This window comes from Pelmatolapia mariae, linkage group LG10_11 (assembly GCF_036321145.2).
Source record: "Pelmatolapia mariae isolate MD_Pm_ZW linkage group LG10_11, Pm_UMD_F_2, whole genome shotgun sequence".
Classification (NCBI taxonomy): Eukaryota; Metazoa; Chordata; class Actinopteri; order Cichliformes; family Cichlidae; genus Pelmatolapia; species Pelmatolapia mariae.
In genome coordinates, this window is record NC_086236.1 from 7805101 (window position 1) to 7819378 (window position 14278).

The 14278-nt window shown below is 41.0% G+C and overlaps 1 protein-coding gene across 3 annotated transcripts in view; it reads left to right on the top strand.

Moving 5' to 3' along the window:
* Positions 1–2205: 2205 nt before the first annotated feature.
* The window catches only part of gria4b (glutamate receptor, ionotropic, AMPA 4b), a 168466-nt gene continuing 156393 nt past the window's right edge, over positions 2206–14278 (top strand). For 2 of the 3 annotated variants that reach the window (XM_063486111.1, XM_063486110.1), the window contains exons 1-2: positions 2206–2652; positions 7261–7419. In XM_063486111.1, coding sequence (XP_063342181.1) covers positions 2562–2652; positions 7261–7419 — 250 coding nt within the window. In that variant the 5' untranslated portion in view covers positions 2206–2561. The remainder of the gene's footprint in view (positions 2653–7260; positions 7420–14278) is intronic. The other variant, XM_063486109.1, reaches the window with a different exon arrangement.

A 14278-nucleotide genomic window follows, 5' to 3' on the forward strand; every position in this document is an offset into this window, starting at 1 on the left:
AAGTATGTAGTTTTTGTGATTTTATCTTTTAGGGCAAGCACATTGAGTTTACACGTAAAACAACATTAATGCAAGCATTCCGGAGAAGGAAAGAGACCAATGAGGAAGACGAGAACATAACTGGACACACCAAAATCTCTTTAAAAATAACCATAATCACATACGAATCCATTTTTTTAAAAGGTATACACAGCAAAGTTACCTCGGCTTTGAAAATGCCATCACTTTGCAATCCTCCTCTGTGTTCACTGTAAAATATTTCCTACAAAAAAGCCCTAGAGTATACGAAACAATAAAAGACTTTTATCTAGAAATTCTGAAGTCTGTTGCCTGAAAACAGTGAGATAACAGCATTTACATCTACTGCATTGGCTAAAAATGAAAATCTGTGCTTTTACATCTGGGTTGTATTTCAAACTCTAGGATTACATTGCCTTTTTAAAAAGTCATCCCAGACCTCACACTGTGCTCCTCTTCCTGTTCTTTGAGCAGACATTCATTCTTGACCTTGAGGGAAAACAGACAGGCAGTATTTACTCGATCAGTCTGCAAATCATTTTTTGATTAATCAATAAACCATTTTGTGTATAAAATGTCAAAGCAGTTAAAAAGGAAAATGCCTGCAAAACCCATTACTCATAGATTCTCATTAGCGATAGATGCCGTCATACATCTTGTTTTATCCAAACAGTGGCGCAAATGTTCAGTTCAATGTAACAAAACATCAATTATTTTTGATTTGAGAGGTTGAATCAGATTCAAGAAAATGACTGGGATGATTATTTAATCATGATTAAGTATATTAGTTTAGTTTAATTATCTATTGAGGCATAATGGTCTGCTTTTAAACCCGCTGCTCTTCATCGGAACCTGTCTCAGCTATCTGTTGCTTGTGATTCAGATGTATAATCTTTTAAAATGTCTTAAATACTGGTTTGGTTTTCTGTGGCAAGGTTGGCTTTATTTGGCTCCAGTATTACAGCATTATCTTGTGATGACACGCAATAATAGGCTCATCTTGTAAAGATACAGTCTTTTGTTTTTAAATCATACATTTCTGTCAATGATGAATGTAAAAAAGAAAAAGATAAGAAAAGATGTTTTGTTGTTGTTGGGGTTTTTTGTTTGTTTGTTTGTTTGTTCGTTTTTAGATTTGCTGGAAAGCGCTCAGTCTTTCTCACATTCACAAAAGCAAAATCAACTTCCAGGCACTGCTTCCAAAGGGAGCCTTGCACATAATTACTCATTTTTCAGTCGGGTCTTTACCTGCGGCAACTACAAACCTCAAAATCAGCAGAACCTGAACTGAAAGCAGCCTCAGTGTCTCCTAAAGTTCCTGCTTTAGCCGAACCACCCCGAGGAGACTAATGGCTACACTTCCTTAAAGTCTCACTATCACTGGATTTTATTTAATCTTGGAGGATGGCGACAAAAATTCCAAATTAGTTTGCTTAAACTGCATACCCGGGGACTCCACCGCCAGCAGTGCTACTGAAAGTCTGTGTTATTTGGTCAAAGTGACAAAACTTTTAGCTCCTCGCTCCTGCAGCTTGAAGGAGTAGTGCAAACGTTAGTGAGACAGGCTGGCGGTGTTCAACCTGACGGTGTTCAAACGTTTCCCTCATTTACATTTATTTTAATGTGTTTCTTAAGCTTTAAAAAACAATTATTTATTTGTTTATCTGTTGCTGTAGCGGTTTTGTACATGTGCATAAGTAATGTCACATGGTAGCAACCGTTAAAGGGACAGTCTGACTACCTTAAGCGACCCAGCATGAGTTTTGTTTTTTTTTAAGTTAAGAGGCAGTTCACAGAAAACAAACCCCGCAAATGAATTTGAGCTTGCTCATTAGAATTTTATTAATTGCCGCAATTTGCGTAGCTTATCTTAAATTGCGCCCTAAAGGCTGTGTGCAGAGTGACTGAGAGGACACACCGGGGTTTTGATTAAGTTGATCTGCCCGTGCGAGACGATCTATCCGGGATGATATCCGACAGCGAGGAGCGGGAGAGAAAAGCGCTGTCAGACATCCATCTTCGCAGCCACTCGCAGCGGTTCTGGAAGTTTTGGTGTTAAAAGAGCTGCGGGGACTTTCTCTGCCGCTCGGTGCTGCTGAGCGGGCTGACTGACTGACTGACGCCCCTCCTGCCTGCCTGCCCGGGTCGGGTAAAAAGGCGCATGTGTGTTCTTGCTGTGATGTGAGTTGAGCCGCATCCAGACGCACTGGCCGCCGCTGGCTGATGCCCACCCCCTCAACAACACCACCACCTCCACCCCTCGTCCTCCCTCCCTCCTCTTCTTGGTGGTGTGCGCAAAATCTCCAGCGCCGGACGGACGGACGCAGTTTGACGGCACAAACCAGCGGCACTGCGGGGGGAATATCCAAGAAAAAAAAAAGCCACCCAAAGCAGACATGGATATTTAACCGGCATTTGATTTCACCTCCCTTTTTTAATCTCTTTGTTTTTTGTTTTTTGCTTTCCCTTGTGATGTTGGCTTTGCACCGGGGGTGTTAATTAAACCTGCTCGATGTCTTTAATCAGTTTATAACCTGAACAAAATGAGGATTTCTTCTCGCGATTTGATTCTGTTGATGTTCTCGGGTTTTTGGGGACTGGCAATGGGTGCTTTCCCGAGCAGCGTTCAGATCGGTAAGTGTGAGCGTTTTATGGTAGATCCAAGCACAAAATAAAACCAGTCAATGAATCTGTGGACGTCCTGCCTGCTGCCTCTGACCTGCCGTTTAGCACCCCGGCACTGGTCAAAGTGGGGATTGCGGATTTTTCCCCCACAGCCTTATTTTATTCTTTTAATTGTCTTTAAAACATGACCATAAAGACGGGGTCCTGTGTTCTGACGATGCTGTGCATGCTTCACACACGCATTCACACACACACACACTCACACACCTAATGCGCTTTGCATGTGTGTGTATCCCGGTGCACTCCGCCACTGCAGCAGATCAGAGCAGCAAAGTCTGTGTGTATTCCCCATGCGGGCTGCCCGTGCATTGACTGCTGTTAACACTCTCGCAGATCCCGCTCCTATAACAAACCGCTGCCACGGGTCCCAAATGCCTTGCAGCTGCACCGTCCCCCGCAAATTTTTTTTCCATCAGTTTCACTCTCTCTTTTTCAGCGTCTCTGTGTTTTAATTTAACTGCGTTTCTCACTGACGGATTCACGGTTTTCATTACACTCGCTGGCAGATTTACTGGTTAGATTTAAAAGCAGGGTGCTGGGGGGGGGGGGGGGGAAGGAGCCCAACTGTGACCTCCATTTGTTAATCGTTGGTTAATCATCACATCCTCAACAAACAGTCATCAGAGAATCAAAAAATCTGCTATCCAGGTTTATATTCCAACTGTTTCAAGTGTCATTCTGAAATCTAATATTTGCTTTCACTGACTTTTTTATTTTTTTTGCTGGGTTTTACCCTCAGCTGCACCCCAGCTTGTAGATGGAGTTGAGGCACATCAGATACAAGTCAGGCTGATGAAAAATGACAAGCTGTTCAAATGATTCTCCTTGTCCTTTTATATCAATGTGATACTCCAATCCCCAGGCCACCCAGAGAGGTCAGAGGTCAGGGTCAGTTACAGAGCAGGCACCCCTGAAACTGAGGGCTCTCGAGCTGCGTTGTTTGGGGTTTAAACCTGCGTCTGTGTAACTGCTGTGCCGTCGTGTGAAACATTTAATTTGTTGCTGACGTAAGCAAAACTGGCGTGTGTGGGGGGGTTATTTTACTCATAATTTCCCAGCTATTATAATCGGGCTCTTGGTATTTCTTTAACTTAACTTATTCTCATTATCGCTTGACAAACATCATTGCTGCCAGTTATTTAAAAAACTGTTGATGTAATCCCTGTGTCATCATATTTCTCCGTTTCAGGCCTAGTTGTCCTCTGGGAGTGTAAAAATCCACACCCGCCAGACTACATTTAGCAATTTTTGAACTGCATCAGCCTTCAGAGAGGGCAAACATCTCCCCCGATCAACACTTGTCAGTTTCAAATAATCGTCACAGACGAATCAACACTTATTAGCAGCAGGAAATTTGCTTTGTACACACGCAGGCGACACTGAAACAAGTGGACAAACAGAGTCACGGCCAACATGCTCCACAGTTGCCAACAGATGCAGAGACGTCCCCAGAATTATAAATCCTATTCATCCTTCATTTTCTGACCTGTATTAGTTTTTCAAGGTCTGTAAGCATCCTGTCTTATCATACACTGCATGGCAGCGGGGCATCTTTGATAGGAAGAAATCTGAACCTTATAGATCTTACTCCAAACTAATCTTTGCGATGATTAAGCTTCTGGGTTTGAACCTGTCTGGTGTCCTTCTGTGTAAACTTTGCGTTTCTTTGCGTCTTCATGTGTATCTGGATGCCTTTTGGGTAAGGAGTATCAGACATTAATGCCAGTGTAAATGCACACAGAACATGTTGTAACCAGGTCAGCCAAACCACAACACTTTAAAAGCCTAACCAGGGACACGGACCGCACACTAGCAGTGGCTAAAAGTCACGCATGCATTGCACTGATGGTGTTTTACTTGAATGGAGCAGTGTTAACATGAATCACCCCTGTAAACTGAGCTATACAGGAACATATATATCAGGATCTGCCCCCTGACAGGTGTACGCCAAGTGTGAATGCAAACTGTAAAGGGTGAATAATCTTTTCAGAATAAAGCCCACTCAAGATGTTGAAAGCTCATCTAAATCTGATTATTTTAGGTGATGGTTGACAAGAGTAAGCTGCTCAGTGGGGTTGCCAAGCTATTACTCCTGTTATTGATTATTCACAATAAGGAATGTAAGCCTAATTAGCAAGACTGTAGGAAGAGGAGATGACACCAGCTGTTTCCTCTTTGAGAGTATTCTACAAAGAAATTTAGAAAAAGATAACATGGAATACTTACACGGGCACACTAAGTAGCTTGGATTAAATTCAAAGACGTGATCAGAAGTCATCCAGGTGGTAATGGGGTCACAAACAAACAGGCACGGTGCAGCCACTTGGGTCTTGTTTTCGGCGAACCATATGTCAGGAAACTTCAAAGTCTGAGGCCCCCGAAGTGTTTGGATCTCATTTTGTGTTGAATCCAGATGAAGGGAATGTCAGAAGTCTAAATAAGCTGGATTTAGGTCAGTGCTTAATTTTATTCTTTTCTATTCAGCAGCGGCCGGAAAAGGGATACATTTCAAGTTAGGAATAAACATAAAACCCATCACAATGGAAATCAGATTAAAATCAAAAGGGGGCTTAGATGACTGGTCTCCACAGAGTGGTAAAATATTCTAAAGTTTACCTTTTAAAGAGGTCACCCATAAAAAGAACACACTGGCATTTTGCTCTAAATGACATTTACACTGTCTCATCCTAAGAAATATAGCCCTGAGTCAGATTTTGAAATGTGAAACAAACTGTTTCTAACCTAAAAACACTACTGACATTTGCACAGCCGCGAACGGCTTAGTGGAGATCTTTGTATATGAATGAGGCTGTAATACAAGAGGACACGAAACAAAAATCTTATCTCTGATGCCAAACTGATTTATGACACTGGCGCCGCTCTTGCATAGAAAACTGAATGAAAATCCGAGTTGATACAAAAGGATATTTTGTGAATATTATCACCTTCTCTGCTTGCATTAGTACAAGACAAAGACGACCTTGCATGTTAAACACACTGAATCCTTGCCACAAAGCCTAGTGGTACCTCTGAGGATCTAAATTTTTTTAGCCTTTGCAGGAAGTTGAAGGCATTATTTACCAGAGCGATACTGCCCTTTTATTACATTTTACACATTGTGGAGTCAGTTGTGGGAACCTCTTTTATGATACAGATTTCTCTTTGAAACAAACATCTGTGAAGAGCTAATAAAATTTGCCTTAAATCTTTTTTACCTTCGATGTGAGGTTGTTATCACGAGAAAAAACACTATTATCTGTTTGTTCTGGTGCGTTATATCACCTGTTTTAAACCCTAAACAAGCTAGCATAGGTCAATTGTAAAGTTGGTCAGCTACTTATGTGTAGACTGAAAAGACCTCAGGATTAGTTTTGAAAGCTCAGCACCTACGTGACAGGCTGGCACAGTCATGGGTATACATTTGTGGTTTGCAGAGGATAAATCTGTCTTTCTAGACCAGGGGTGGGGAACTCCAGGCTTCAAAGGCCGGTGTCCTGCAGGTTTTAGATATCCATCTGGGTCAACACACCTGAATCACATGGTTAGTTCATTGCCAGTCCTCTGGAGAACTTTAAGACATGTTGAGGAAGTAATTTATCCATTTAAATCAGCTGTGTTGGATCAAGGACACATCTAAAACCTGCAGGACACTGGCCCTTGAGGCCTGGAGTTCCCCCACCCCTGTTCTAGACATTTCCTTTACCTCCACTCAAGGTTTGGCTCAAGGTCTCTTGGACTTGTGGATGTTTCAATGTGATGTGTGCATGCTTGCTTAAAAAATTACAAACTAGTTACTTTTTATAATATTCTCATCTGCAAATATTCAGCATGTCAAATAAATCACTGATCAACACGTTCAGCTCCCTCGGCAGTGAGTTTCTCTTCCTGCAGACAGACTCCGGCACAGACTTGTGCTTCATCTGGCAGTGATAGTTCTTGCGGTGCTCTGCATCGTTGGTGAGCTTGGCATAGCAGCACATGGAGAAGTTCTCCACCTGCTGCATATCAAAACTGTGGAATTGGAGTCCAGCTGCAGTTTTTAAAATTAAAATATGCTCAAATAAGTCTGCAGATATACCTGCAGATGGACCTTGTGTCCAAACATAGCTGTGCCGAGCATGCTAGCATGCAGACTCTTTATCTCTGTATCTCAGAGCCTTTTTCAGTATCATCATCCTGTTGAGTGTCACAAAAGAAAACCACTGTATGGGTTGTTTCCAAAAGCCCCTGAGCCCATTAGAATCCTGGAGGTAGCCCTCAGCTCAGCAGGAGAGGTTTTATTTAACTGTGATCTAAAGATTGAAAGCTCTCCCAACAGAAGTTTTATGGTTTCTTTGAAATCTTATTAACTACAGTGGAGATGGGGCTGAGATAGCAACAAGTTGTACCCCATATGGGCAATATGCCTGGGTACTGACTTGGATTAAATATATTGTCTTTTGTGTTTCTGTGCTGCAGTCAGCAATAACTAATCTGTCTAGAATAGGTTTAAACCTGGCGGCGAGCTACAGTGAACACACTCTTCATCGAGCCCTCATGTTTCCTCCCTCTCTTCAGGCGGTCTGTTCATCAGAAACACTGATCAGGAGTACACCGCCTTTCGTTTGGCAATCTTCCTGCACAACACCAGCCCGAATGCCTCCGAAGCCCCGTTCAACCTGGTGCCTCACGTGGACAACATCGAGACGGCCAACAGCTTTGCCGTCACCAACGCCTGTAAGTTCGTCACATGGCTCCAGGTTGTGCATTTTTTGGGGGGTTTCTCTGGAAAATGGCAACAAGTGAACAACAGTATGGCATTAGATATATTGTAAATAGTGTTTAATGATGTTTTATTTCAACTGGAGTTTTAAGTTCCCAGTGATCCTGGAACTGTACTCACCAAGGTAAAGCAGTAGGTTCACAGCATTTTTAGAAGTGTTACTTTTCATTGCCGTGACCTGTTTATATGGGTAGAAATGCATGTTTTACGTTAATAACAAGGGTAATTAAATGCTCAGAAAACAAAGTGAACGGAGAAATAGATGAAAACAGTTTTCAGACCAGCTTCGGAGTTCAAATTTAAGTTGTTGTATATAGCACAGTTGGGTACACACAGATTTCATCTGCAGTGAGAGGGTAATTATTTATATTTTAGCTGGACTTAGCTTTTGTTTTACATGGTGAGTACTGTGCTATCTTAATGGATAGAGATATAGTGCAATATAGTGAAATCATCCTTTTAAAGATGGGTATTTACTTGATAAACCCTCTGTGTTTGCTTGTGCTGGTAGAGGTTCTATAAATAGTAATGAGGTTAAATTATAGTAATATAAAGAGTGTCATCCCCAAAATGACACATTTTTGGGTTGCGTGTGTCTCTCCAAACAGCTCAGTGCGTGCGTGTGAGGATGTGGCGGCACAGCTGTCTGTGAGTGTCTGCTGGTTCACATCTGATCTAAGCAAAGCCACACATGCCAAAGGGGACAGAAGCTTTACACACAAACAACAATCACTCACACACTCCCATGGTTAGATCTCCTAACAGTAGTAGGCAGTGATTTTTAGTGATGATCCCTGGAGGAGCATCTTCTTTTTTCCCTTTTTCTCACTCTCTCCTCAGCCCGAGTGTGTGTGTGTGTGTGTGTGTGTGTGTGTGTGTGTGTGTGTGTGTGTGTGTGTGTGTGTCTGCAGGGATGGTGGGGGTTCCCGCAAAGACCATAAAACACTTCAGCCTGACGTCTCCTAATATCCGTGGTGTGATCTGGTGTTAAAAAAAATCAATGACTAAATTAAGCAGACAATGAAGTGCTTTTATGTTTGTTTTGGTAATGGAGGGGGTGAATCGTACGCGTCTGTGTGTGAGTGTGATGACCAGAGAGGGCTCAGAAATTCTGTGATCAGATAAAGAGAGTTAAATGTTTTGAAACACCCTGAGGTATTTTGTCTTACATTTTAATTTTGCATGATAATTTCAAGCTCCCGTTTCCTCTAAGCTTCTAAATTCCACGGATTTTAATTTTCACATTTGGGTGAACTGGCACCTGAAAATGACTCCAAATCAGTTAAAAGTGGTCTCTGTTTTCGATATACGCACTGATACATAGTCTGTTCTCACTAGATATCATTTACAAAACCGTCAGAGGCACAGGTTTCTGAGACAATTATGGATGTTTTTTGGTTTTTTGCAATGGGATAAGATAACATTATGACAAAATAGCAGTAATAAAATGTACTTTTAGCAGTGGGGATGGACAGATTGACAGATGAGGTCAGGCAGGAGTGTCTGCACTATGATGTTCACAGATGACATCTGCAGTGAGAGTAGGGAGCAGTCTGAAGCATGCTCTGGAATAAAAAGGAATGAAAGTCAGTAGAAGTAAGACAGAATACATGTGTATGAATGAGAGGGAGACCTATGTGAAGATGCATGCATAATGATGGTGGATTAGTTAAAAAATCCGGTGTCAACAATCCAAAGCAATGGACAGTGGTCCATTGCTTCTTCACATCAGAGGTGAAGAAGAGAGTGCAGGCAGTGTGGAGTGGGTGGAGACAAGTATCTGGGGTGATTTGTGACAGAAGGATAGCAGCAGGAGTGAAAGTGAAGGTTTACAAGATGGTAGTGAGAGCTGCTGTGATGTGTGGTTTGGAGATGGTGACGTTGACAAAAAGGCAGGAGGCTGTGCTAAAGATGTTCAGATTTTCACTGGGACGAGATTAAAAATGAGTACATCAGAGGGACAGCTCAGGTTGAATGGTCTGGAGACAAAGTAAAGAGGTAGGATAGTAGGTATACTGGAGGAAAAGAGGAAGACCACAAAGAAGATTCATGGATGTAGTGAAGGAGGACATGCAGAGGGTTGGTGCAGCAGAAGAGGATGCTAAGGATGAGTGAGATGGAGTTGGATAATCTCCTGTTGTGAAAGAAGAAACAGTAGAAGTAGAATTGGACTGTACTAAAGCAAAAAAAAGTGTAGAAATAGTAATGTATTAAAAAGGAATCTTGACAGACTTGTATTAGTGCTAAACATTAAGCCACTCTTAATTTTATGCCTGAGAAAAGACAATATTTACCCACAGTGACATTTCAAGGAGTCTATATGTATTATATAATTTGCCAGTAGAGGGACTGAGAGAGGACGCACATTAACTGTAAAATGCAAACTTTATACAAGACAACTGTTAACTCTTTTCAACAGCACAAACATCAATAAACCAAATAAAGATAAACTACTTGTAACACTCTTAACTGCACGTCTATAAAATAACACTCCTGAACAGCACGCTGGGTGATGCAAGAAATAATTTTAATAATATTGCTGTGTTATACTGTAAAAGTGCCAGAATCTTAAAATAGAATTCCAGCCTGACCCACATGAAAGCTGGTCTTTAACCTGCTGGTTCCCTTGTACAAAGTACAAAACGCTTCCAACAGTTAGAAGACAACCGAGGTGAGTTACCTGCACCTGCTGTGCGCGACATGTGCAAAGGTGATCTTCATACAATGTCCTGAGAGCCTGAAAACAGCTGTAGGTTTATCTGTTCTGTACTTCACTCGTCCTGCTCCACAAAACAAACGAGAAGCTCTGCTTTCCTTCTGTAACAGTATATTTTTCAGTTCTCTGTGGAGGATCACCGAAGCCATGCTGACAGAAGCATTAAGCTCAAATACGTTTAAAACTAAAACCAATGCATCCACAAGATTTTGCCTATTAATGAGCTGAAATTACAGAAGATGAAACTGTATTGATCTCTGTGGGGAAACAAGCTATGCGAGCAGCGGACAGAATACTGCAAGTTAAAATGAAGAGAAGTAGGCACAAGAACTGAATAAGCAAAATAAGCGAATGGAGGTTTGCAGCAGACAATACTGTAATATTTTAAAGCAGTTTGTAAGGATACATAAATACTTTAATAATGTTGTGGGTTTGTGAGTAATTTTATGAAATAATACATTCAATAAGTGAAGGAACCTTGTGGATGTATGAAAAATGTCAGTATTTGGACAAAAGAAGCTGCTCTGAGATAAAAGAGACCAATATTTGTAGAATGTGACATCTTTGTTTCAGAAATTCATCCACAGTTTCTTGTATTATTTTACACCATCTTTTGTATCCACTCAGTCAATGACTGCAGTGTGAAGAGAAGCAGCTTTTTGAATGACAATGCAGAAATAGAAGATTCTTGGACGTATAAAAAAGGCACGGACGGGAGTAAAGTGTATGAAACTATGGGATTTTCACCTTCACTTTAATGGCTGCACAGTCACAGGAAGTCGGTCTGCAGTCCATTGATTGGCCAAGCCGAATCAGAGCAGAATTACATGAACCAATCAATGGCTCTGATAGCTCAGGGGCAGCGGGGAATCTGAGATCGAACCACATTGCCAGTTTTCACCTCCCGTTTTACATTTCCCAGTGTCTTTATTCCTTTTTTCTTCTTGGCCCCCTTTTTTTTCTCCATTACCAAAGGCCCTGAGATAATGGTTATGAATAGGCAGTGTGACCATGTGGCGTTTAAGGGCATAGCGTACGTTTGGGAAGAGGAGATGAGAGACTGAGCTAATTTGTGAAGAGAGATTAGTCCATTCAGTGGCTCGCTGTGCTGCTGTCAGGAAGGCTGATGGGGATAATTGGTGGGAAGCCGAGGACAAATGTTGTTGTATGTTCCCATTGTCATTGATGATCATTCGGTAGACCCAGACGCTCTGATAAATTCTCCTGCATTTGTTTGATTTGCAGTTTAACCTCCTTATTATTCACAGTGGGGTTACTAGTGTTAGTGACAGCCACTAAAAAATATATCTTTTAATCATTTATACAGCAAAAAAACGGTAATGTATCAATATCAAGTTAATTGCATCGCTGCCGTATAATTATCTTTAACAAATGAAACAAATGGTCAAGACATTTGTTAGACTCTGTGTTGTGGCAGTGCTATCCACAGTCTCCAGCAGCATGAGGATTTATTTGCAGAGCTCAACTCTGTGGAGGAAAGGTGGACCTCTGCCAGCAAATGAGCCTTTGTAGATTACTTATCAAATACATTCCAGGAAATTTACTAATACGTTTCTTCATGAAACAATAACTAGCTCCTTACACATACACTCACTGGCCACATTGCTCAGATGTTTTGGTCCATATTGACTTTATAGCTTCACACAGTTGCTTCAGATTTGTCAGCTGCACATCCATGATGCGACTCATCCCAAAGGTGCTCTGTTAGACTGAGATCTGATGACTGTGGAATCCATTTGAGTTCAGTGAATCCATTGTAATATTCAAGAATTCGGTTGGTTTTAGATTTGTGACATAGCTGCTTCCGGCAGGATACACTATCAGATGATTTCATGAAGGGATGGACGTGGTCAGCAACAATGCTCTGTAGTAGGCTGTGGTGTTTAAACGATGCTCAACTGAGACCAAGGTGCCCAACGTCTTCCAAGACAATATCCTCCACCACAACCACCAAGCTAAAACATTGATATAAGGCAGGATGGGTCCCTGCTTTCATGTTGTTTCCACAAAAATTCTGATCCTACTATCTGAGTGTTGCAACAGAAACCAAGACTCATCAGACCCAGTGTTGGTCAAATTACTTGAAAACAGCGAAAGTTACTAATAGTTACTAATTACTGATTACTTCTCAGTAATCCTGTTACTTTACTGATTATTTTCAAAAGTAATTAGTTACTCTATTACTTAGTTACTTTTTAAAAAACACGATACACAACCTGAATACGTAATAAAGCAATAGACCTTTCAGCCCAATTCAATTTTTTCTGCATAATCAATCATATAAAGTGTAATCAAATGGAAAAAGTCTCTTTTTAAAACTTGTTTTAAACGTTTAACTTTATGAACATTGCATTAAGCGAAAATTAAATTATATCCAACAGTCTTTGACTTGAATAAGTGTGTTTAACATTTAAACCTATTTTCTGCATATTCCAGTATATAGAATAAAATAATTTTTTGTGTTTACACTTACTCTTTCAAATAGATGCAAGTAAACACAGCAAAAAATAAATTAAATCAAAGATTCAGCGGCACTAAATCCTGTTGCTCTTCAGTCTATTTTTACCTGTTTAGCAGGAGTGGAGCAGGTGGAGGTTTGCCCGGTGCCGCAGCGGTCATGTCAGTGGGGGGATCCGGGGGTTTCTCTGTGAATTTCACATTCCCGTGGCAGCATGCTAGGTTCTTGCTCAGATTTGAAGTTTAAGTTTTTGCTGTAGAAAGAAGTTTTCTTCCCACGCAGAGTGTACAGCAGACACACAGGTTTTTCTCACTTTTTACAGAACCAAACTCAAAGTGATGTCAGTACTTCCACGCTTTAAACGCTGCATGGTCGTATTCTCTCCCACACTACATATTATCCATTGTTGATCTACACACGTCTGCTGCTGCCACAGATGTTGCACACTCGTACGTCATTGTCACGAGACACTCTCACAAGCAAACTCACGGTTTAATAGCGCAGTAATGCAGTGTACCTACAGGAGAGTAACAGTAATTCCTTTTTTTGCAACAGAAATCCCTTACTTTAATTGTTACTTGAAAAAGTAATCAGATTACAGTAATACGTTATGTAACACTTTACTACCCATCTCTGAGCAGACCACTCTCTTATTGTCCAGTTTTGAGCCCGTATGAATTATAGTCTCAGTTTCTTGTTCTTAGCTGAAAAGACTGGAAGCCATTGTGGTCTTCTGCTGCTGTAACCCATCTGCTTCAAATGCTCTTCTGTATACCTTTGGTGTAACGAGTGATTATTTGTGTTACTGTTGCCTTCCTGTCAACACAAAGCAGTGTGTCTATTCTCCTCTGACCTCTGGATCAAGTAGGGATTTTCACCCAGAGAGGTGCCAAGAGAGGTCCCAGAGGCTGTGTCGGAAAATCTCAGCAGATCAGCAGTTTCTGAAATGATCAGACCAGCCTGTCTGGCACCAGTAACCATAATTCTTCCCCATTTTGATGCTTGGTTTGAAGTTTAGTGGGTTGTCCTGGTCATGTTGCTGCTGTCTCATTGACTTTTTAGGTATTTGCATTTATGAGTAGACAGATGTGCCTAATAAAGTGGTCGGTGAGTGTTTCTTCACTCTTAATATTTGTGTCTACGTCTTTTCTTCCTTCCCTCACTTCAAACAGTCTTGGCCGATGCTCACCCCTCCCTGAGTCTGTTTCTGCCAGAGAGTTCATCCTTCCCACTGTCACCAAATCGCTTGCTCAAAAGGGGTCATATGATTGCTGGGGTTTTCTCTGTTTTCTCTGTATTATTGTTGGGTCTTTACCTTACAATATAAATCGCCTTGAGGCGACTGTGATTTGGCGATATTTAAATAAAATAAAATAAAATAAAATGCAATTGAAGTGGTAGAGCTCCATACTTTGCACACAAGTATTTTTTAAAGTTTCTCACAACTTAATGAAGAAGTGCTACTAGATTCTAAATTATTTCAATTTGAATGATTTCCATTGAAAATGTAGCAGAAATTTTACATAAACCTGCAAAAAAGCAGGGAAGGTAAATTTGTGCACTTAAAGTTAATCTTTATAGTTTCTTTCCAATTTGTTATGAAAGATGAGGCAATGAT